At 41.8% G+C, this 25,010-nt stretch overlaps 1 protein-coding gene across 1 annotated transcript in view; it reads left to right on the plus strand.

The window, feature by feature from the left end:
- The window catches only part of LOC134852098 (guanine nucleotide-binding protein-like 1), a 53,723-nt gene that overhangs the window by 23,643 nt on the left and 5,070 nt on the right, over positions 1-25,010 (plus strand). Inside the window, exons 7-9 of the mRNA XM_063868377.1 lie at positions 2,935-3,076; positions 10,213-10,500; positions 15,427-15,589. Of these exons, the coding sequence (XP_063724447.1) occupies positions 2,935-3,076; positions 10,213-10,500; positions 15,427-15,589 (593 nt within the window). The remainder of the gene's footprint in view (positions 1-2,934; positions 3,077-10,212; positions 10,501-15,426; positions 15,590-25,010) is intronic.

Genomic DNA, 25,010 nt, shown 5'->3' on the forward strand with positions numbered 1-25,010 from the left:
TTCACAAAAACTATACGAGACCAATGGTATACGAGCATTCTAGTTGTTTGTTCCATTTAAGTGAAAATGCAGTAATTGAAAGATCAAAAACCAAATGGAACAAGCAATTACTGCAATTTGACTTAACCTACCGCATATTTTGGTAATTGGCGCGTGCTGTACAATTATGGCGTAGTTGTAATCATTCAGTGTAACTACAGCACTTTTTTCCATTGATCAATTGCGACGCCCTCAGCATTTTGAATGCCATAAACTGGGCTAAAAAATCATTGAAAAGCTAATGTGTAAAATGATAGTAGTGTGCAATTTCGTGGGCAGGGAAATGCATCTGAGGTTTTTTATTTCTAAACATATTTGGTTGATTAAAAAGATGACCACAGAGCGCATTCTTTACATCACGCGTTTTGAAATTGTATTCTATTCATCAATTGAGCTGAAAACAGTTCATGTGGCGTGAAAATCCCATTTAATTCACAAAGAATAAATGACGCCAATGATATTCTGGAATAAAAATTGGGCGAATGAGTAATTACAGATAATTGCAAATAATTATATACGTAAATTTATTGCTCCGATCATTCTCGAGGAATGGGAAGAAACTATGGGTCGGTGGTAACCTCCCAAATGGCTTAAAAATGAAAATTTTCCCAAATGGCATAAATTTAAAGTTTTCATTGTGATTTAAACGTTTTCTAGCAATTTCTAATTCGTATATTGCTATATCGTATATTGCAAGATCAGGGGTTGCGAATCTTGCCTTTGATCATGGCTGCTCAAATCCGTGTAGTTTTCGAGATGACATATTTTTGGATTTTTTCAATATTTTTTTTTAGAAAACTTAGATATAAAAAATTTAACAAAGTTTGAAACAACCATCTATGTGGTGAGGCTTTCTCAGGGTACTCTCAGGAGTTGCGAATTTCGCCGCCAAATATGGCTGCTCAAATTCTCTTTGTTTTCGAGATATGATGTTTGTTATGATTTTCTCCGAAATTTTCAAAAAAACTTAAAATGTTAAAAAATTCCAAAACTTTGAAGATCTCATTCCTATTATTGGAATCTTGTGGGTACTCTCAGGGGATTGCGAATCTTGCCTCTGAATAGGACTGCTCAAAATCTTGCAAATTGCCAGATATGACGTTTTTTGTGATTTTTTCAAATAATTTTCATGAAAATTAAATTAATTTTTTCAAAGTTTGAAATTCCTAACCTGTAGTTGAGGGGCTGTCACAGTAATCTCAGGGGTTGCAAATTTGGACTCCAATTAAAAATGCCCAAATCATTTTTGTTTAAGAGAAGACAATTTTTTTGATTTTTTTGTAATTTTTCAGAAAACTGAAATTACAAAATAATTCGTGAAAGTGAAATTCCCAACCCTGTAGTTGTGTACTTTCAAAGAATGCGAATATTGCCATCAAAAAGACTGCTCAAATTTTGGTAGTTTTCGAAAAGTAATTTTTTTCTGGTTTTCAAAAAAAAATCAGTTTCCCAGATGTGACTTTTTTAAATTCATTTTAAACTTAGATATAAAATTTTTTATGGTTTTTCAAAATTTGAATAAAAAAATCGAATGAAAAAAAATTTCACAAAATTTGAGGTTACTCTCAGGAGTTGCAAATCTTGCGTCCAAATGACTGCTCAATTGCTTTCAGCTTCCCAGATATGACGTTTCTGAGTTCCTTGTAAAATTTTTGAAGAACTTTTATAAAACTTGACAAAGCTTTATGGTTCTTCAAAATTTTTATAAAAACTTGAAAACTTCGCAAATTTTTTAATTACGAACCCTGTAATTGCGTGCTGTCAGAGGACACTCAAAGAAAATCTTTAAAGTCTTTATTTTAAATTCGAAGCACCGGAGGTGCGGTACACGCTAGTTTGGAATTAATTGCTTCCAAACAAATGCTAAGCGACAAGTTTGCCGCACAAATTGACCAAAAGAAGCTTATCAATTACCGCAAGCTTATTCGTGGCGCAATCCCTCATACGCGAAGGACCGAATGCGCGAAAACAAAAATCAGCCAATCATATTTCAGTAATCTGAATATTGCCAATCATATTTCCAGGGACTGAATATTGATATTGGCCGAATATAAAAACGGCAGAAATATGCAAAATTTTCAAATTGTCACTGACCGCTGCCGAATTGGAACAAATATTTTTTTCAAGGGTTTCGTTATGAAAGAAGCAAATAATTGTTTCAATTAATTGAATTGCAATTGCTTCTTTCTATAAATTGATTTTCGGCTAATTTTGTTTTCGATCTTTCGCTCACGAGCTTTTTCGGTCCTTCGCCCCTTATGCTTTTCGCTTTTCATTAAAAAATTCTAAAAATTTTTCAAGATAAAATGTCAATCACTATTTGAATTGACAACTTGACTAATTTTCTCACATTGTTCAGGAAAAAGTTGTTTTCGATTTTTTTTAATGCAAATGTTGCATGAAAATTCTGCCATTTGGGAAATTTTTCATTTTTATGACATTTGGGAATTTTGCCATTTGAGACGTAATCGGGTCAGTTTTTTGCTTTGAAAAGTTTCTCAAATTTTGGCTACTCAATGAAAGCTTGTAAGATGTCAAGTGCAGTGTCACGTTAAAGACCCATTGGTAGTAATTCGTATTCTGTAAACATTCCAAAAGGTCGTGTCAAGAAAAACTTATAATCATTTTGATTCTCCGCAGACTAAATTAGATGAATAGATAAGAGGCTTTTTAACAATAGTTACAGCCGTTTCTTGCTTTTGTGGCCTAATTCAATCGCAGTTTCTAGAAGAAAAAATAACAGGAAATTTAGACAACAATTTTTTTTGAGTTTTTCTTAGATTAATTTGGTAGGAACATCCGGTGCTACTTGCGAAGTACTTGGCTGTCCGTGGTCTCATTCTAAACTCAATCTAACTATGTTGTAAATGTTGTTCTGTTTTGTGTTAATTGCAGACTGTCGTACTTTGAACTGAACCTGGAGACGTGGCGACAGTTGTGGAGGGTGTTGGAGATGTCGGACATCCTCCTCCTCATCTGTGACGTCAGACACCCGGTGCTGCACTTCCCGCCCTCCCTCTACCACCACATCACTAAGGTCAGATCCACACAATACGCACAATCAATACCACAATAGATCCACACAATACACACAATCAATGCAGAACAACTGCCGAAACAAATGCATGTAGTTCTTAAGCAGCGGTTCTCCGTAGAGAGCCGAACAGCTCGAATGTTGGTCCTTTTCCTCGTGGATGAAGGGTGTGAACTATGTGCACTTAAGTTGGCCCAGTTACTTGCTTTTAAACGTGCCAATTAAAATTCAACTGTGAGAGTGAGTTTGTTTAAGTGAAAGACAGAGACAAGATAGGTCACTCTTTGTTTCTGTCTCCCCTCGCATAAATGAGGCCACTGCTCAATTGACAGTTTAATTGGCAAGTTGAAGAGTAAACTGGGCCACATTGGAGTGGACATGCTTGAAACGATAGACGATGTGAAAGAATCATTTTGTGACGATTGCATGCTTTTATAGAAACCTTTCTTGTGCTTCCGATAAGCAAGTTTTTTGTGACTTGACCGGCTTTCGCTGAAAGTCAGAAAAATTTTAATGGAGATAAATTTCCTTGAAAAATTTCCTTGATCTACTTTTTTCGAAACTGATAACTTTTCAATAAAAAGATTTTCAAAAAATTTTAATAAAAATCTTCTTCCTCGAATATTTCTATCAGTATTTTCATCGAATCTTAACCCTTCAAATATTACTATCATTGCTATCATGCAATTTTTCCCTGAGTTTTAAAAAAGTTATTTTTATTGCTTCTGTATCTTTTCAATTTTTGAGTTTAGTATGATTTTTCTAGTTTCTATGCTTCGATAGTTGTGCGAAAATAGTGCAATTTGATAAATATTTTCTTTATGTCGTCTTTCATTTTATTTTTTTTTGCGTTTTGGCAGATATATGCATTTGTTTGTACTAAGAGTCGATGAGCATAGTTCAGACTTTTATATAGGTGCTGATTATATTTTTTTTCGATTTTTGTCAAGGAAAATTAAAATTTAATCAGGCTCAAATTTACGTTTCTTCTCAAATTGGGTTAATTTAATAATAAAAAATATGTCAATTGTAAAATGTGTTCAACAATTAAAGAGCTTGAAGGGCATCTATTTTTTTCTTTAAAAATCGAAAATTTTATAAATTTTTATAATAGTAATTTCTTTTTTTTTTATTTTTACTTGCGTTCATTGACTCTTTTCCAACAGTCTGTTGGTTATGTTTTTTGTTTTCGGGCTTATTCTTTCTAAATTTCAGTTGCTTACCAAATCATGTCGATGAACGTTGTCGATTCTTATATAGGTCGTGATGATTTTTTTTTCAGGAAAAGTAAGTTTTGTTCAAGCTCAAATTTATGCTTTCGTGGTTGGAGTTTTGATTTCTTTTTATTTTCAGTTTATTTCCTTCGTTAAATTGACGGCAAATTCCTTTATCAAACAGCAAAAGTTTAAAAGTTTCAAAAAATTTTAAAAGTTTTTAATTTTCAGATTTACCAGCAAAATAAAAAACTACCTATTTACCCAGTTTTCTCAAATTGGGTTAGTTTTCTCAAAAAAGGCTCAAAATAAATTGTTTCAGGAGTTCAATGACTTCACGTTCATCTTTTTTCTTCGTAATTCGAAAATTGAGATTTTTCAAAAAATTATGTCATTAGTTTTTTCTGTTTACTTGCTTTCTTTGACTATTCTCCAACTGTCTGTTTCCTATGTTCGAAAAAGTGCTATTCAAAAATTGTTCTTGATATTTAAAGAGTTTCAAAGCCATCTATTTTTTTGAAATTCCAAAGTTTAACTTTTGTTTTAAAAAAAGATGTTTTTTACTCTTTGCGTTCATTGGCTCCTTTCCAATTGTCTGTTGAGTATGTTTAGTTTTTCATGACCTCGTAAAACATATTGATTGATTAGTTTCCAAGCAATCAAATGAATAATTTTTTACACGTTTGTGCCTTTTTCTCTTCAACTATTGTAGATCCTCAGTTAAAACTGTGATTACGCTTGCGATTAGCAAGCGTTACTAAATCAGAGTAAATTTTTTTTTTGGGGTTTACAACTAGTTTAACAAGAGCAGTTGAATCACTTAAGAGGCTGGCTTGTTCAATTTCATGAAAACTTAAATTTAATTACTATGCAATATATAGAACTCAAATTATTGTATGTATGATTATAGATTTTTGATATTAATTTTCTGTTGTCGGTTTAGTTTCCAAATTATGTAGTCTAGTTGCAATACTTTACTTTCATCTTGTTGGATGTCGGTTCAAATTCTGTCAGCCTATTTACTGATTTTTTTTCCGTTATAATGTAGTTCTTTTGTGATCAATAAGACTCTGGCACCAATTCTTTAAGGCCCAAAGCCGACCCCACTAAGACTTCTTTGGAAACTTTAAAATTTCAAACACCAAAAAGTTGTAGAGAAACGAATAATCAATTGAAAATCAACTAAAATGCAACCGGTTTTGTCAATTTCGCCTTCGTCAGGTATTGATAAGAATCTGAGAAAACAACCAAATATAATTTTGTACAAAAGGGAAAATTACGAAAATGAACAAGACTAAAAATTTAAATAGCCACAAATGGTAACCACTGCAATCGTTGTTGAGCATATTCTTCTGCGAGTTTCGAACTTTAAGGTAATTGATTCGGCAATTATCGTACTCGGATGTTTCATGAGGATTTTCAAGTTTATTCCTGTAGAGGCATGGGGATACTTTTACACTTCTGACGTGCCTCTGGGATTCATGCGTTCAGAGACCCTGGTACAAAAACGACGCCTGATTTCACCAAATAGGAGGCTTTACACTCCTGGCAGGAAAACTTATAAATAACTGATGAAGCCAGGTTGGTGTCATTTTGATCCTTGTTCTTGAAAAGTTGGGACGTTTTCAGGCTGGTGAACACTGGAATTACCCAAGTTTTTGTCAAAGATCTGGTAGGTGCCAAGAATTCCAGATTGTCATATCGTTGATAGTCCCGATAAGTGGTAATTCCCAAACACATTTGTCTATCAGAATTGTGAGAAAGATCGATGTTTTTTGTCTTTTTGCCGCTACAAATGACTGATTCGCTTGTTCTGTTCAAAAGATTGCCAGGATTTTACGTCCGAATTTCTGTTGAAAGCTGCGGTGACAGCGTGGTAGTCAGAGCTTATTGTTAAAGCTCTCTGGAAAAGTTCTCCAGGGCCAGCTTCTGTGTATATGATAAGAACGGTATGTAGAGCCCCATGTAGGTGTTTTTCATTGATTTTGACAAATTGTTACCCATTCTGCTCAATTTAACATGTAAAAAACTCAGCCACCACTTGGTTTATGTTTTGTGCGTGAACTGCAATTCAGGAACATTACTATTCAGGCTTTTCAGAAGAATAAAGACTTGGTTCTCGGTTTCAAAGATATGAAAGCTGTCATCCGGGTAATGTTAGTAAACTTCTTGTTGGATTTAAAAGCTTGATGTTTGCTCCGATACCATGTCAAATGCAAATTCACCCATTAAAACACCAAGAGGGTTTCCCATTGCCATTCCTTTTGTTTTCTGTTTGTCTCCTTGTTTCACTGTCAAATAAAAAAGGGATATCGAGACAAGCAATCTCCAGGAGCATTTTTACTGTTTTGGGGCTAAGAGGAAAACCTTCTGTTAGTTTTTTGAGAATATGTCCGATTGTTCGCTCAGCAGGAAAGTTGATAAAAGCTATGTAATCTAAAAAATGATCATAAATCTGTTTTCATGGCTCATTTTCATGTTGATTTCATCCAATTTTGGAAGAAAATCAAAAGTACCTTTCAAGCAAAGTTTTGTCGGTAAGAGAGGTTTAAACATGGCGTCAAACTTTTTGGCAAGTGTGTGATTATACGAATTGATTGTACTCAGAATAGGTCGGACAGAAGGATCTCTTTGATTTTTTTATGAATTTTGCGAGTCCATAGAGCCTTGCTGGTTGCGTCCTGTGGTGTGGCATATTCGTTACATCTAAAAAAATTTTTAATTTCTCTTTTTTTTTACATAAAAATATGTTACGTTTCTTGAGGTTGATCTGTATTTCCGCGAGTTTCGTCTTGTCAGCCAGGATTGTTAGCTTTTTTGGAACATAATTTTATCTTTTCATAAGGACAATGCCGTTGCCTTTGTCAAATTTGTCAATATACACTTCAATTTTTTGCGAAATTCCCGAGAATTCCCAGAATTATTTTTATTTTCTCCAAAATCCTGATATGACAGCCAACTTGAGCGTCAAAATTCTGCCGGGTTTTGGTCTTGACACTTGATTTCTAGTTCTTTCAATTTTTCTTGTCTATCTAGATTTTGAAAGACATGTGCTCCAAAACGGAACCTAGTGAGATAGGTTTTTGGGGCCAACTGTCAAAGCCGTTCGAGATAGCCTCATTTTCTTCATCGGATAAAATCCTAGACGATAATGTGATAACTTTGTTTCTAACTTCAAAAATCGGCTTATCAGCTATCAGAACAGACATTTTTTTTAATGGCGTTGAAAAATCTCTTTCTGCTCTTCTGTTGCCCCGATTTCTGCAAGAATTGTGATCATTCGGAAAATGTGTTTCGTCAAATGATTTTTCAAATGATCTAGATACTCCGAGACCAAAAATTTTGTTTTTTCACTATCTTCTTTCGCGTCATTGATTATGCTCTTCAAAATGCGTTTCTGACTAGGAATTAGATGATTTTTGATTTTTCCGAGATGTGCCGGGTTTCTCAGCTCTAAGTGACTCGAAATAACTTGCTGGTTCCGACATTTCTTGTTGGAAACGAGTCTCTGCTCTATCTGAGTCCATGTAACTCAGAGTTTTGACAGTTCTTCGTTGTTCAGCGGTTGGACAAGGATACTGCTACATAATACTACCCACCAACACGGCGATCATATTGCGATCCAAGATACAATTAAGCGGCCCGTAGGACCTTCTTCCAGAGAGCTTTCACGATTAGCTCTGATTACCACGCTGTCACCGCAGCTTTCGGCAGAGTTTTTAACATATTACTGAAAAATGCATGTTCTGAACCATCTTTCTGAACAGATTAAGCAAATCAGTCATTTACTATGATATGGAGACTCAGCACATTATGTAGACGAAAATTAGCTTCTGTTTTATAATGTTTTTTTTTCGCTTTTCCATTTCGTACTTCAGTTGTAACTTCGTTAAAAGTTTTGTTTGCTATTTTTTACCATCATGGTGCTCTCTTCCTATAATTGCTCCGATTCGCCTCTGTGTAAATAATGGATGAAACTTTGATAGAATATAGCCGGGTTAAAAATATAAGAGTTTATTTCAAGGCGCTTGTTCAGCCATTTAATCAGAGGGTGCTTTAGAAGTGTTCTTGTTGCCAAAAGTCCCCGTAAACAGTAGCAGTTTGTAAGTTGAACATAAAATATCCGTTGGAAATCTAAGGTATTATTCAAGGCATTAACAAAGTTTTCAGTTCTTTTTATTTTGCGTGGTAAAATAAACCTATATAAGGGCTCAGTTGAGATCCTTAGCTTTCCAACGAAAGTTTTTAATTCCAACGTTTCAAACCGATTCTTATGTTAACGGGGGATTTTAGGCACTAAGAACAGCTCTCTCACGCCCTCTGATTATATGACCAAACGCCTTGGAAACAACTTTGTACGGTTATTTTTCGGTTGTATTCTATAAAACAGTTTGATCCATCATATGGCAAAGTTTCATCCGTCATTTTATTGTAGTTGAAGGGAAAACAGCCCAAGCGTGGAAACGATTTAGCTTATTTCATTGCTTGAAAACTAAAAGTTGCAGTTTCTGTGTCCCGTAACTGTACCATTACAATTCAATTCAAAATTCAATTTTGGTTCCAGGAAAGGAATAAGTCATATTGTCCAAATAAGAGTTTTAAACGCATTTGATTACGTAAGTGAATGATGAATTAAATTTGCGCTGTTCGCTTGTCTTGATTTACTGGTAGGGGTACATACTTCGCTTGCCTACCACACGCCCATATCATTTCATATCATTTAGTTTGAGTGCGCATCACTCGAAATAAAAGAATCTGAGGGATATTTGTACCTCTTCGAAGATATTGACGCCAGTAGCTCAAATGAAAAGAGATATTTAATCGGCGATTTTTGTTCATACAGTTTTAGACACACATTTCTGGCGATCAGTCAATTTGCTAGACTAAAACATATGCCTTTTCATCCACTTATTAATGATGCTCATTGCGTAGGCGCACAATTTTTAATTTTGAAAATTAATCCGAATTTCGACGCTTTCAAATATATAGTGCATTTCTTTTGTTAGCTGCACTATCGAAAAACAAAAGTGTAAAGGTCGCGAAAAAGGTAATCAACAGCCAGTTTCGAAAGTGGGTTTTAGTTTTTTAGATTTCCTAGCGGAGTAGAACAAATTACCTTTTTATCCATTTTTCTCAATTTGGGTTACTTTTTACCAAAAGAGTGTCAATTTTAGAGGCTCTCGAAACCCGAAGGTTTTAAGGAGGAGTTGAAATTTGTTTAAAAAACAAGGCAGTTTTTTTTGTTCCGTTGCATTGAACTTCCCTTGCAGTAAATCTCGCGTAGTTTTTGAAATGCATGCTTTGTTGCATGCATAATTAGCGTGCTTACGTTTAGGTTATTACATTACATATTATTACATGCAATTGTGCATTTTAGGCTCCATTTTGTCTCTTTTTTGCTTGTTATTGGTTATTGTTGGCGCCAGTGGCCCACGTGTGTCCACTGGGAAACATGAATTTCCGAGGACTGAGGTTCAATTCATGTAGAATTCATTCATGTTTTTTCTTATCTTTGGCTAGTATTTGCGAAATGCATTTTAGCCTCTGTACAGGAGACGTTTTTGAACAAAATAAAACCTTAATATTATAACATTTTTTGGTTGTAGCTCAACATATAATAATAAGTTTGGTTTTCAGATCATGATAATTGTTCAATTCATATTCTTCGCGTCTATTTAGAAATTTTTACTGAATTTTATTCAAAAGATGTGAGCTTTAAATTAAGAGAAAGGTTAATGCCGCGTTATCTAGCCGTTTCTAGCTCTATATTTACTGTTTTCTTTCCATGGAAAAGGTTGCTCGAGTTCTGAGCTCAATTTAGTTTCGGTTAGGTTGTGGTTGGTTCGATTTAACTGTCCCGTTGCATTAAATTGTACAAAGAATGAGGTGGAAAATAATGAATTGGAAGTGGTTATTTTGTTTCAGGATCTGAACAAAGACGTGGTGGTGATTCTGAACAAAATCGACCTGGTTCCTCCGGAAGTGTCGATCGCGTGGAAGCACTACCTCCACAACAAATTCCCACAACTACATATCGTCCTCTACACCAACGACCCTCAGAACTTCGTACCCTACCTGGCCGATTCTCAGGGGGATAATTGCAGCGTGGCTGAAAAGGGCAAAAGGATGGATATTTCTGTGTTTGGGAAAATTAAAACTGCGAGGAGGAAGCCGACGGCCAAGTGCAATTACGCACCGCCTATTGGACTGCAGGTAACATGATGCTCAACAGTAACAAGATACTCTACTCCTCATACTCTGTCCAATTCGCCGTTCAATTAAAATTCAATTGCTTTTGTTGAGAAGAAGCTTTTATTTACCAATTGAACATAATCATCAATCTCAAATGACTTTGTGCCTAGTTGAAAACGGTAATCAGAAAGCTGTAATCGAAACTTGAAACTTACTGCATTGTCTAGGATGAGTGGGCGTTCACAAAGAGTACAGGATTGTTGAATGAATTACCACCCAAAAATTGTGTTGAAATAAATAGAGGTTTCATGGTCACAAGTTCAAAGCATATGTCGATTAGTGGGAATGATAGTAGATTACAACTCCACGGTTGATTTCAATTAAGATACAATCAATCCTCCTCTCCTCCTAAAATATAACCCAGCATCCCATAGAAAAACAGATATATGCAAGATGAATTTCTTCATTATCAGGTCAAGGGTCAACGGGATGTGTCTTTTGTATAAATGTGATAAGTTTCTTCTAAGTTCAGTTTTCAAAAAATAGAAAACTGATAAGGTTTTCGTTTGGTTCTGTTCTACAATTTATACAGAATATTCATCTGATTACTTACCTATTGTTGCGAGATTTTAAATGTCTCAATCATAGTATTGTCATCGCTATCGCTGCATTTTACAAAATCGCGTTTTCATAATTGCAGCGTTTGAACTATCGCTTGCAGAGTTTTTGCTATCGATTTGGAAAAATGTAAGTTTTTGGTCGTAAAAATTACTTTTTAAGTTTTGTTTGGTGGCCTAAAAAGTAAAAAAAAAAGTAAGTACAGAAACATTCAATTTTCTTCTTAAGCTTAAACCAGCTGCCTATTTTCCCTGCGCATTTTCGCAGACTTTTTCAGCACAAACTCCTTTTTATGGTTGCTCTCGAAAAAATTTAAACCGTTTTTAGGATAAATCATGGAAAAATTATATTTTTTGTTCACCTGTTTGTTACTTAATTAAGAGCGAAAAAATTCTAAACAAAAACTATGACGAGAACTTTCTTTTCAACCCAAGTCGCAAATAAAAATGTTTATTACTCAAGCATAGCTTGTGTTATAGTATGAACTCTCTTTTTTTTCCCAAGCTAAGTCGCAAATATTGTTGCGATGCAATTGTTGCGACAAAATGTGTTTATTTTGAAACAGTTCATTTTGATCCAGCTTTTAAGTACAGCTAATCCTAAGGATAGTAACACAGACTATTATGTTACAAATAGCACTTTAGCTTCCAGGTATCATGGATATGCGTAGAGGTAAGGAAGGAGACCAGTAACAAAATAAGAGGGTTCGAACCTGGGCAGGGTCGGATGTTTTAATGAACTTCATCGTATACTAGTTAAAATGCGTCCGCTCTATAAATTGAGGCATGTTAGTTGGTAAATTTTTTTTTTCTAATTGACTGGTACTCTTAATGCGTCATAATTGGCTTGCGTAACCTAAGAAATTTTGTAGACTCAAAGTTTTCCTTATTCATTTTTTCCCAGTAGCGTTATCGGTCATATTTTTGCTCGTGTATGCGATGTGCAATTTCGCATCTGTGTTAAAAGTTTTGTTGTTGTTGTTTCTAGCCGAACTCTCAAATGAAAGTGCTCATTTGGCTGACGTTCGCCATAATCGCGATCTGTAGCATTGAAAATTTCATAGTATCTGTTCTTTGCTTTATTTGTGGCTCGTGTCAGTGAATCGCTAAACATTCGTAGCTGAGTGATTAGTGCATGAGATTCGTCATCTCAGGTCGCAGGATCGAATCATACCCGTAGCGCAATTCGAGGCTTAATTCAACTTTTCTTATTTCATTTTATAGAGCTGCTTTTTTGTCGGTTTCTCGTTAGTGTTTGCGAAATGCAGCCTTGCATCTGTAAAGAAAATTGTTGTTATTGTTGATTCAACTTCGCGGCATCCACCGACCGAAGTCAGGGGATAGAAGTTCAGAATAGAAGGGCGTACTTGGTAAGGGGGAAGAGAGTGAGTGTGGAAAAAACTTTTAGACGGAAAAAAGTTGATGAGTGGTGACGGAAAAACTCATGAGGGGTGACGGAAAAAAGTTGATGACGAGAACGATAAGTGGAAATAAAAAAAATCATAATCTAAGAAGTTAAGTGGTTTTTGACGTTAAGTGTTTCGGCTTCACTGTGCATGTGGGCAGTGGAACTCATGAGGGGTAAACCATTAAAAACACGGAGAGCTTGATTTTGGAAAGGCTTTGAACCTGCTAAGGGTTTGTGGACTCTCCTACGACTAGCCTTGTCAGCGGACTTTTTGCAGTAAATGACAAAATACGGGTCGGGTCAAAAATAAAGTCGAAAATTTTTTTGGATTTTTGCTCTACGGGAGAGACTCATTGTTTAAAAATACAGTGGGTATTTTAATGTGGTCTGTGTTGTAAAAAAAAAGGGTTTCTGATTCTTTACAGGACGCAAAATTTAGTCTATGAGAAGTAAAAAAAAAACGTACAGATGTTTCAGGTGGCCGTTTTCCGCGTTTGATGTTTTCGTGTTATCAGAGCTTGCGAACTGGGGAACTCAGCAGCGAATTTTTGAGAACATGACTGTTCTCGATTACAAATGGTATTTTGACGCCCATTTAATTAATTGCTGAGCTAACGCGCCAGCCATGTTGGGGTGGTGTGTCAAGAAATAGTTTCACGAGTATACGGTAACACAGTATGTCGAAAGCTTTTGAAAGGTTTAGTGTTGAAAGGACAACGACTAAGGGGAATTCAGATTAAAATGGTCTGTGACGCAATGTTCAAGGGTTGACAGCGCAGTGGTGGTGAAGTGAAGTGAGTAGGAACTATGTTGATGCTTGGCATTAGGTAGATGTTAAGTGAAAATGGATGATTGAGCCTCTAAAATTTCAATTGCTGGGCAAAGAAGTGATATAGGCCTGCACTGTGCATGTGGCTTCACTGTGCATAAGCTCAGTGGACCTCATGTAGGGGTGAATCAGTAATTACACCTAGAACTTGATTTTGGGTTTTTGCTTGCGATTTTTTGACGTGTTACTGGCAGCGTTGTGCCAAGCAGGAGAGGCGTTGAACCTGCTAATGTTTCAGGACTCCTTTCCTTCGCCTAGCCGTGTCAGCAGACTTTTTGCAGTGAATGGCAAAAAAAATTCGGGCCAAAGAAAAGTTGAAAATTTTGGCGTTTTTGCTGAGCGGGAGAGACTCATTGTTCAATTATACAGTGGGCATTTTAAGATAGCCTTTGTTGTAAGAAGAAAAAGGGTTACTGATTCTTTACAGGACGCAAAATTTAGTCCATGAGAAGTAAAAAAAAAACGTACAGATGTCTCAAATAGCCGTTTTCCGCGTTTGAGTAGGAACTATTAACGTACAGATTTTTCTGGCATAACTGGCTTCTAAGCGATTTCAAATAGAAAAGCCAGCATGGCCTTAGGAAAATTTCATTTCTGAACATGTAACAGTTTTTGGAGAACTTTTCCATTTTTCTCAACATTTACCCTGCCAAACACCTCATTTTAAGGGTTTTATCGTAGAAACAGAGAATGTTCTCTGCATAAGTCGCTACTCCCTAAGGTAGAGAAATCAGTATGTATAGCGGAAGTCCAGCTTTTGTCCGTTTTAGTGTAGTTTGTCAATTTTATCGAAAATTATCCTGCCAAATTTGAGGTTTAGGGTTCAATCGACAGAACAAATTTTGAAGATTTGCTCTTTATTTGAGGCCTTCCCCTGCTTTAATAGAGAAGACACAAGGGATACTGGAAAAGTCAAATTTAAAATTTTGTGACAGTTTCGAAACTTTTTGTCGAAAACTCTCCAGCTAAATCTGAGATTAAGACTTCATTTGAGAGAAAGAGTAGCATGAATCTACCCTGGTCAGCGTCAAATCTGTTATCTAAGCAAAAAAAATTTTTTGTTTTGGGTAAAGTCCGTTTTCTTTCCACATCAATGAAACATATTCGAAAGAAAGTTCAGGTCGTTACCTGCAGTTTCGGTTGGGCCAGTAATGTTTGACCATCTACAAGAGCACATGGCGCAGCCTCTCAATCTTTAGGTCCGCTGTTGAATCCGGCCCGTAAAAAGTTTTTGTTTTTCAAGACCTCTTATAGCCTTTTCTTTCCTTTTCTTATTTCTTGGACAAAGTTGGAGGGGCTAGAAGAGTTCTTTTTCCGTGGTGAAATTGTTCACCGTGAAGATTCTGTCGTCTTATTTTTGAATAAATATGAAAAATTCAGTGATTTAGTGAATCAAGCAGAGAAAGATTTAAGCAAAGAAAAATTAAAATAAAAAAAAGAATTTAAACACAATCATTTAGAAGGAAAAATATTTACATTGCGCCGGTGCCACTCAATTTCATGGTTGAATAATTCAATTTCCCGAATGCAAGCTCTCGTTTTTGAGAAATAGCTGATTGAAAATACAATTCAAAATACTTTGAAAGATATTTCAATGTTCAGATAAAATTGAATTATATTATTTTTTGTGGACAATTTAGTTTTTGCCAGAAATGTTTAATTTGAAGTCAATGTTTTTGTTTGTCGCAGACAATTGTAATGTTCTTTTGGATCTGTTTGGTCATCACTGGATAAAATTAGATTTTAAAACTTTTTTCCAACTGAAATATTCTTTTGGATAAATTTTTGATAATTGCATCCTGTTTTTGATCAGGTATTGGCCTGTGCTAAGCGCACGTTTTGCGGAGAAGGACTTGACCTCTGTGTTTAATTGCAGTTCGGTTTCAGTAGTTTTGTTTTTCTTTTCATTGTATCACCCATACAACGTATAAATATAAATCTACTGTAATCTACTGTTTTGTTTAATTAGTTAAGATGTTACAAGTGTGTTAAAAAATTACGAGATAGCAAGTTCTGTGGTCTGCATGTTCTCAATAAATTCGATTTGGGAAATGAATCCATTGTTTTTCACTGAGGTTTGATCCTGTTTGCAGGAGTTGTTGTCTGCATGTGAGAAGTGTATTCGGAACAACAAGAACAAAGGGAAGCGGGACTTTGACTTCACAGCGTGGCAGTACAAAGTGTCGAAACAGCTGAGCAGAAACTACGACTACAGAGAAGCCACCATGTGTGCCGCTGACCAAAGACTCACCATAGGTGAACAAACATCTTATTCGGTCCCGGTCCCATTATAACTCAGTCACGTTTGTACGGGCTCCAGAGTTATCCGCCTCCTCAAGGTGGCACTGGCTACGCCAAAATGGAAATGCATGAAGTCACCCCTCCTCCACGGTCCCATTATAATTCAGTCACGTTTGTACGGGCTCCAGAGTTATCCGCCTCCTCAAGGTGGCACTGGCTACGCCAAAATGGAAATGCATGAAGTCACCCCTCCTCCACGGTCCCATTATAATTCAGTCACGTTTGTACGGGCTCCAGAGTTATCCGCCTCCTCAAGGTGGCACTGGCTACGCCGAAATGGAAATGCATGAAGTCACCCCTCCTCCACGGTCCCATTATAATTCAGTCACGTTTGTACGGGCTCCAGAGTTATCCGCCTCCTCAAGGTGGCACTGGCTACGCCGAAATGGAAATGCATGAAGTCACCCCTCCTCCACGGTCCCATTATAATTCAGTCACGTTTGTACGGGCTCCAGAGTTATCCGCCTCCTCAAGGTGGCACTGGCTACGCCAAAATGGAAATGCATGAAGTCACCCCTCCTCCACGGTCCCATTATAATTCAGTCACGTTTGTACGGGCTCCAGAGTTATCCGCCTCCTCAAGGTGGCACTGGCTACGCCGAAATGGAAATGCATGAAGTCACCCCTCCTCCACGGTCCCATTATAATTCAGTCACGTTTGTACGGGCTCCAGAGTTATCCGCCTCCTCAAGGCGGCACTGGCTACGCCGAAATGGAAATGCATGAAGTCACCCCTCCTCCACGGTCCCATTATAATTCAGTCACGTTTGTACGGGCTCCAGAGTTATCCGCCTCCTCAAGGTGGCACTGGCTACGCCGAAATGGAAATGCATGAAGTCACCCCTCCTCCACGGTCCCATTATAATTCAGTCACGTTTGTACGGGCTCCAGAGTTATCAACCTCCTCAAGGTGGCACTGGCTACGCCGAAATGGAAATGCATGAAGTCACCCCTCCTCCACGGTCCCATTATAATTCAGTCACGTTTGTACGGGCTCCAGAGTTATCCGCCTCCTCAAGGTGGCACTGGCTACGCCGAAATGGAAATGCATGAAGTCACCCCTCCTCCACGGTCCCATTATAATTCAGTCACGTTTGTACGGGCTCCAGAGTTATCCGCCTCCTCAAGGTGGCACTGGCTACGCCGAAATGGAAATACATGAAGTCACCCCTCCTCCACGGTCCCATTATAATTCAGTCACGTTTGTACGGGCTCCAGAGTTATCCGCCTCCTCAAGGTGGCACTGGCTACGCCGAAATGGAAATGCATGAAGTCACCCCTCCTCCACGGTCCCATTATAATTCAGTCACGTTTGTACGGGCTCCAGAGTTATCCGCCTCCTCAAGGTGGCACTGGCTACGCCAAAATGGAAATGCATGAAGTCACCCCTCCTCCACGGTCCCATTATAATTCAGTCACGTTTGTACGGGCTCCAGAGTTATCCGCTTCCTCAAGGTGGCACTGGCTACGCCAAAATGGAAATGGATGAAGTCACCCCTCCTCCACGGTCCCATTATAATTCAGTCACATTTGTACGGGCTCCAGAGTTATCCGCCTCCTCAAGGTGGCACTGGCTACGCCAAAATGGAAATGCATGAAGTCACCCCTCCTCCACGGTCCCATTATAATTCAGTCACATTTGTACGGGCTCCAGAGTTATCCGCCTCCTCAAGGTGGCACTGGCTACGCCAAAATGGAAATGGATGAAGTCACCCCTCCTCCTCGGTCCCATTATAATTCAGTCACATTTGTACGGGCTCCAGAGTTATCCGCCTCCTCAAGGTGGCACTGGCTACGCCAAAATGGAAATGCATGAAGTCACCCCTCCTCCACGGTCCCATTATATTTCAGTCACGTTTGTACGGGCTCCAGAGTTATCCGCCTCCTCAAGGTGGCACTGGCTACGCCAAAATGGAAATGGATGAAGTCACCCCTCCTCCACGGTCCCATTATAATTCAGTCACATTTGTACGGGCTCCAGAGTTATCCGCCTCCTCAAGGTGGCACTGGCTACGCCAAAATGGAAATGCATGAAGTCACCCCTCCTCCACGGTCCCATTATAATTCAGTCACATTTGTACGGGCTCCAGAGTTATCCGCCTCCTCAAGGTGGCACTGGCTACGCCAAAATGGAAATGGATGAAGTCACCCCTCCTCCACGGTCCCATTATAATTCAGTCACATTTGTACGGGCTCCAGAGTTATCCGCCTCCTCAAGGTGGCACTGGCTACGCCAAAATGGAAATGCATGAAGTCACCCCTCCTCCACGGTCCCATTATAATTCAGTCACGTTTGTACGGGCTCCAGAGTTATCCGCCTCCTCAAGGTGGCACTGGCTACGCCAAAATGGAAATGGATGAAGTCACCCCTCCTCCACGGTCCCCTTATAATTCAGTCACGTTTGTACGGGCTCCAGAGTTATCCGCCTCCTCAAGGTGGCACTGGCTACGCCAAAATGGAAATGGATGAAGTCACCCCTCCTCCACGGTCCCATTATAATTCAGTCACGTTTGTACGGGCTCCAGAGTTATCCGCCTCCTCAAGGTGGCACTGGCTACGCCAAAATGGAAATGGATGAAGTCACCCCTCCTCCACGGTCCCATTATAATTCAGTCACATTTGTACGGGCTCCAGAGTTATCCGCCTCCTCAAGGTGGCACTGGCTACGCCAAAATGGAAATGGATGAAGTCACCCCTCCTCCACGGTCACATTATAATTCAGTCACGTTTGTACGGGCTCCAGAGTTATCCGCCTCCTCAAGGTGGCACTGGCTACGCCAAAATGGAAATGGATGAAGTCACCCCTCCTCCACGGTCCCATTATAATTCAGTCACATTTGTACGGGCTCCAGAGTTATCCGCCTCCTCAAGGTGGCACTGGCTACGCCAAAATGGAAATGGATGAAGTCACCCCTCCTCCACGGTCCCATTATAATTCAGTCACGTTTGTACGGGCTCCAGAGTTATCCGCCTCCTCAAGGTGGCACTGGCTACGCCAAAATGGAAATGGATGAAGTCACCCCTCCTCCACGGTCCCATTATAATTCAGTCACGTTTGTACGGGCTCCAGAGTTATCCGCCTCCTCAAGGTGGCACTGGCTACGCCAAAATGGAAATGGATGAAGTCACCCCTCCTCCACGGTCCCATTATAATTCAGTCACGTTTGTACGGGCTCCAGAGTTATCCGCCTCCTCATGGTGGCACTGGCTACGCCAAAATGGAAATGGATGAAGTCACCCCTCCTCCACGGTCCCATTATAATTCAGTCACATTTGTACGGGCTCCAGAGTTATCCGCCTCCTCAAGGTGGCACTGGCTACGCCAAAATGGAAATGGATGAAGTCACCCCTCCTCCACGGTCCCATTATAATTCAGTCACGTTTGTACGGGCTCCAGAGTTTTCCGCCTCCTCAAGGTGGCACTGGCTACGCCAAAATGGAAATGGATGAAGTCACCCCTCCTCCACGGTCCCATTATAATTCAGTCACGTTTGTACGGGCTCCAGAGTTATCCGCCTCCTCAAGGTGGCACTGGCTACGCCAAAATGGAAATGGATGAAGTCACCCCTCCTCCACGGTCCCATTATAATTCAGTCACATTTGTACGGGCTCCAGAGTTATCCGCCTCCTCAAGGTGGCACTGGCTACGCCAAAATGGAAATGGATGAAGTCACCCCTCCTCCACGGTCCCATTATAATTCAGTCACGTTTGTACGGGCTCCAGAGTTATCCGCCTCCTCAAGGTGGCACTGGCTACGCCAAAATGGAAATGCATGAAGTCACCCCTCCTCCACGGTCCCATTATAATTCAGTCACGTTTGTACGGGCTCCAGAGTTATCCGCCTCCTCAAGGTGGCACTGGCTACGCCAAAATGGAAATGCATGAAGTCACCCCTCCTCCACGGTCCCATTATAATTCAGTCACGTTTGTACGGGCTCCAGAGTTATCCGCCTCCTCAAGGTGGCACTGGCTACGCCAAAATGGAAATGCATGAAGTCACCCCTCCTCCACGGTCCCATTATAATTCAGTCACATTTGTACGGGCTCCAGAGTTATCCGCCTCCTCAAGGTGGCACTGGCTACGCCAAAATGGAAATGCATGAAGTCACCCCTCCTCCACGGTCCCATTATAATTCAGTCACGTTTGTACGGGCTCCAGAGTTATCCGCCTCCTCAAGGTGGCACTGGCTACGCCAAAATGGAAATGCATGAAGTCACCCCTCCTCCACGGTCCCATTATAATTCAGTCACGTTTGTACGGGCTCCAGAGTTATCCGCCTCCTCAAGGTGGCACTGGCTACGCCAAAATGGAAATGCATTAAGTCACCCCTCCTCCACGGTCCCATTATAATTCAGTCACGTTTGTACGGGCTCCAGAGTTATCCGCCTCCTCAAGGTGGCACTGGCTACGCCAAAATGGAAATGCATGAAGTCACCCCTCCTCCACGGTCCCATTATAATTCAGTCACGTTTGTACGGGCTCCAGAGTTATCCGCCTCCTCAAGGTGGCACTGGCTACGCCAAAATGGAAATGCATGAAGTCACCCCTCCTCCACGGTCCCATTATAATTCAGTCACGTTTGTACGGGCTCCAGAGTTATCCGCCTCCTCAAGGTGGCACTGGCTACGCCAAAATGGAAATGCATGAAGTCACCCCTCCTCCACGGTCCCATTATAATTCAGTCACGTTTGTACGGGCTCCAGAGTTATCCGCCTCCTCAAGGTGGCACTGGCTACGCCAAAATGGAAATGCATGAAGTCACCCCTCCTCCACGGTCCCATTATAATTCAGTCACGTTTGTACGGGCTCCAGAGTTATCCGCCTCCTCAAGGTGGCACTGGCTACGCCAAAATGGAAATGCATGAAGTCACCCCTCCTCCACGGTCCCATTATAATTCAGTCACGTTTGTACGGGCTCCAGAGTTATCCGCCTCCTCAAGGTGGCACTGGCTACGCCAAAATGGAAATGCATGAAGTCACCCCTCCTCCACGGTCCCATTATAATTCAGTCACGTTTGTACGGGCTCCAGAGTTGTCCGCCTCCTCAAGGTGGCACTGGCTACGCCAAAATGGAAATGCATGAAGTCACCCCTCCTCCACGGTCCCATTATAATTCAGTCACGTTTGTACGGGCTCCAGAGTTGTCCGCCTCCTCAAGGTGGCACTGGCTACGCCAAAATGGAAATGCATGAAGTCACCCCTCCTCCACGGTCCCATTATAATTCAGTCACGTTTGTACGGGCTCCAGAGTTATCCGCCTCCTCAAGGTGGCACTGGCTACGCCAAAATGGAAATGCATGAAGTCACCCCTCCTCCACGGTCCCATTATAATTCAGTCACGTTTGTACGGGCTCCAGAGTTATCCGCCTCCTCAAGGTGGCACTGGCTACGCCAAAATGAAATGCATGAAGTCACCCCTCCTCCACGGTCCCATTATAATTCAGTCACGTTTGTACGGGCTCCAGAGTTATCCGCCTCCTCAAGGTGGCACTGGCTACGCCAAAATGGAAATGCATGAAGTCACCCCTCCTCCACGGTCCCATTATAATTCAGTCACGTTTGTACGGGCTCCAGAGTTATCCGCCTCCTCAAGGTGGCACTGGCTACGCCAAAATGGAAATGCATGAAGTCACCCCTCCTCCACGGTCCCATTATAATTCAGTCACGTTTGTACGGGCTCCAGAGTTATCCGCCTCCTCAAGGTGGCACTGGCTACGCCAAAATGGAAATGCATGAAGTCACCCCTCCTCCACGGTCCCATTATAATTCAGTCACGTTTGTACGGGCTCCAGAGTTATCCGCCTCCTCAAGGTGGCACTGGCTACGCCAAAATGGAAATGCATGAAGTCACCCCTCCTCCACGGTCCCATTATAATTCAGTCACGTTTGTACGGGCTCCAGAGTTATCCGCCTCCTCAAGGTGGCACTGGCTACGCCAAAATGGAAATGCATGAAGTCACCCCTCCTCCACGGTCCCATTATAATTCAGTCACGTTTGTACGGGCTCCAGAGTTATCCGCCTCCTCAAGGTGGCACTGGCTACGCCAAAATGGAAATGCATGAAGTCACCCCTCCTCCACGGTCCCATTATAATTCAGTCACGTTTGTACGGGCTCCAGAGTTATCCGCCTCCTGAGCCGATAACTCAAATGGAGGCCAAATGGAGGCCAAAATGGAAATGCATGAAGTCACCCCTCCTCCACGGTCCCATTATAATTCAGTCACGTTTGTACGGGCTCCAGAGTTATCCGCCTCCTCAAGGTGGCACTGGCTACGCCAAAATGGAAATGCATGAAGTCACCCCTCCTCCACGGTCCCATTATAATTCAGTCACGTTTGTACGGGCTCCAGAGTTATCCGCCTCCTCAAGGTGGCACTGGCTACGCCAAAATGGAAATGCATGAAGTCACCCCTCCTCCACGGTCCCATTATAATTCAGTCACGTTTGTACGGGCTCCAGAGTTATCCGCCTCCTCAAGGTTGCACTGGCTACGCCAAAATGGAAATGCATGAAGTCACCCCTCCTCCACGGTCCCATTATAATTCAGTCACGTTTGTACGGGCTCCAGAGTTATCCGCCTCCTCAAGGTGGCACTGGCTACGCCAAAATGGAAATGCATGAAGTCACCCCTCCTCCACGGTCCCATTATAATTCAGTCACGTTTGTACGGGCTCCAGAGTTATCCGCCTCCTCAAGGTGGCACTGGCTACGCCAAAATGGAAATGCATGAAGTCACCCCTCCTCCACGGTCCCATTATAATTCAGTCACGTTTGTACGGGCTCCAGAGTTATCCGCCTCCTCAAGGTGGCACTGGCTACGCCAAAATGGAAATGCATGAAGTCACCCCTCCTCCACGGTCCCATTATAATTCAGTCACGTTTGTACGGGCTCCAGAGTTATCCGCCTCCTCAAGGTGGCACTGGCTACGCCAAAATGGAAATGCATGAAGTCACCCCTCCTCCACGGTCCCATTATAATTCAGTCACGTTTGTACGGGCTCCAGAGTTATCCGCCTCCTCAAGGTGGCACTGGCTACGCCAAAATGGAAATGCATGAAGTCACCCCTCCTCCACGGTCCCATTATAATTCAGTCACGTTTGTACGGGCTCCAGAGTTATCCGCCTCCTCAAGGTGGCACTGGCTACGCCAAAATGGAAATGCATGAAGTCACCCCTCCTCCACGGTCCCATTATAATTCAGTCACGTTTGTACGGGCTCCAGAGTTATCCGCCTCCTCAAGGTGGCACTGGCTACGCCAAAATGGAAATGCATGAAGTCACCCCTCCTCCACGGTCCCATTATAATTCAGTCACGTTTGTACGGGCTCCAGAGTTATCCGCCTCCTCAAGGTGGCACTGGCTACGCCAAATGGAAATGCATGAAGTCACCCCTCCTCCACGGTCCCATTATAATTCAGTCACGTTTGTACGGGCTCCAGAGTTATCCGCCTCCTCAAGGTGGCACTGGCTACGCCAAAATGGAAATGCATGAAGTCACCCCTCCTCCACGGTCCCATTATAATTCAGTCACGTTTGTACGGGCTCCAGAGTTATCCGCCTCCTCAAGGTGGCACTGGCTACGCCAAAATGGAAATGCATGAAGTCACCCCTCCTCCACGGTCCCATTATAATTCAGTCACGTTTGTACGGGCTCCAGAGTTATCCGCCTCCTCAAGGTGGCACTGGCTACGCCAAAATGGAAATGCATGAAGTCACCCCTCCTCCACGGTCCCATTATAATTCAGTCACGTTTGTACGGGCTCCAGAGTTATCCGCCTCCTCAAGGTGGCACTGGCTACGCCAAAATGGAAATGCATGAAGTCACCCCTCCTCCACGGTCCCATTATAATTCAGTCACGTTTGTACGGGCTCCAGAGTTATCCGCCTCCTCAAGGTGGCACTGGCTACGCCAAAATGGAAATGCATGAAGTCACCCCTCCTCCACGGTCCCATTATAATTCAGTCACGTTTGTACGGGCTCCAGAGTTATCCGCCTCCTCAAGGTGGCACTGGCTACGCCAAAATGGAAATGCATGAAGTCACCCCTCCTCCACGGTCCCATTATAATTCAGTCACGTTTGTACGGGCTCCAGAGTTATCCGCCTCCTCAAGGTGGCACTGGCTACGCCAAAATGGAAATGCATGAAGTCACCCCTCCTCCACGGTCCCATTATAATTCAGTCACGTTTGTACGGGCTCCAGAGTTATCCGCCTCCTCAAGGTGGCACTGGCTACGCCAAAATGGAAATGCATGAAGTCACCCCTCCTCCACGGTCCCATTATAATTCAGTCACGTTTGTACGGGCTCCAGAGTTATCCGCCTCCTCAAGGTGGCACTGGCTACGCCAAAATGGAAATGCATGAAGTCACCCCTCCTCCACGGTCCCATTATAATTCAGTCACGTTTGTACGGGCTCCAGAGTTATCCGCCTCCTCAAGGTGGCACTGGCTACGCCAAAATGGAAATGCATGAAGTCACCCCTCCTCCACGGTCCCATTATAATTCAGTCACGTTTGTACGGGCTCCAGAGTTATCCGCCTCCTCAAGGTGGCACTGGCTACGCCAAAATGGAAATGCATGAAGTCACCCCTCCTCCACGGTCCCATTATAATTCAGTCACGTTTGTACGGGCTCCAGAGTTATCCGCCTCCTCAAGGTGGCACTGGCTACGCCAAAATGGAAATGCATGAAGTCACCCCTCCTCCACGGTCCCATTATAATTCAGTCACGTTTGTACGGGCTCCAGAGTTATCCGCCTCCTCAAGGTGGCACTGGCTACGCCAAAATGGAAATGCATGAAGTCACCCCTCCTCCACGGTCCCATTATAATTCAGTCACGTTTGTACGGGCTCCAGAGTTATCCGCCTCCTCAAGGTGGCACTGGCTACGCCAAAATGGAAATGCATGAAGTCACCCCTCCTCCACGGTCCCATTATAATTCAGTCACGTTTGTACGGGCTCCAGAGTTATCCGCCTCCTCAAGGTGGCACTGGCTACGCCAAAATGGAAATGCATGAAGTCACCCCTCCTCCACGGTCCCATTATAATTCAGTCACGTTTGTACGGGCTCCAGAGTTATCCGCCTCCTCAAGGTGGCACTGGCTACGCCAAAATGGAAATGCATGAAGTCACCCCTCCTCCACGGTCCCATTATAATTCAGTCACGTTTGTACGGGCTCCAGAGTTATCCGCCTCCTCAAGGTGGCACTGGCTACGCCAAAATGGAAATGCATGAAGTCACCCTCCTCCACGGTCCCATTATAATTCAGTCACGTTTGTACGGGCTCCAGAGTTATCCGCCTCCTCAAGGTGGCACTGGCTACGCCAAAATGGAAATGCATGAAGTCACCCCTCCTCCACGGTCCCATTAT

This window comes from Symsagittifera roscoffensis, chromosome 7 (assembly GCF_963678635.1).
Source record: "Symsagittifera roscoffensis chromosome 7, txSymRosc1.1, whole genome shotgun sequence".
Taxonomy (NCBI): domain Eukaryota; kingdom Metazoa; phylum Xenacoelomorpha; order Acoela; family Convolutidae; genus Symsagittifera; species Symsagittifera roscoffensis.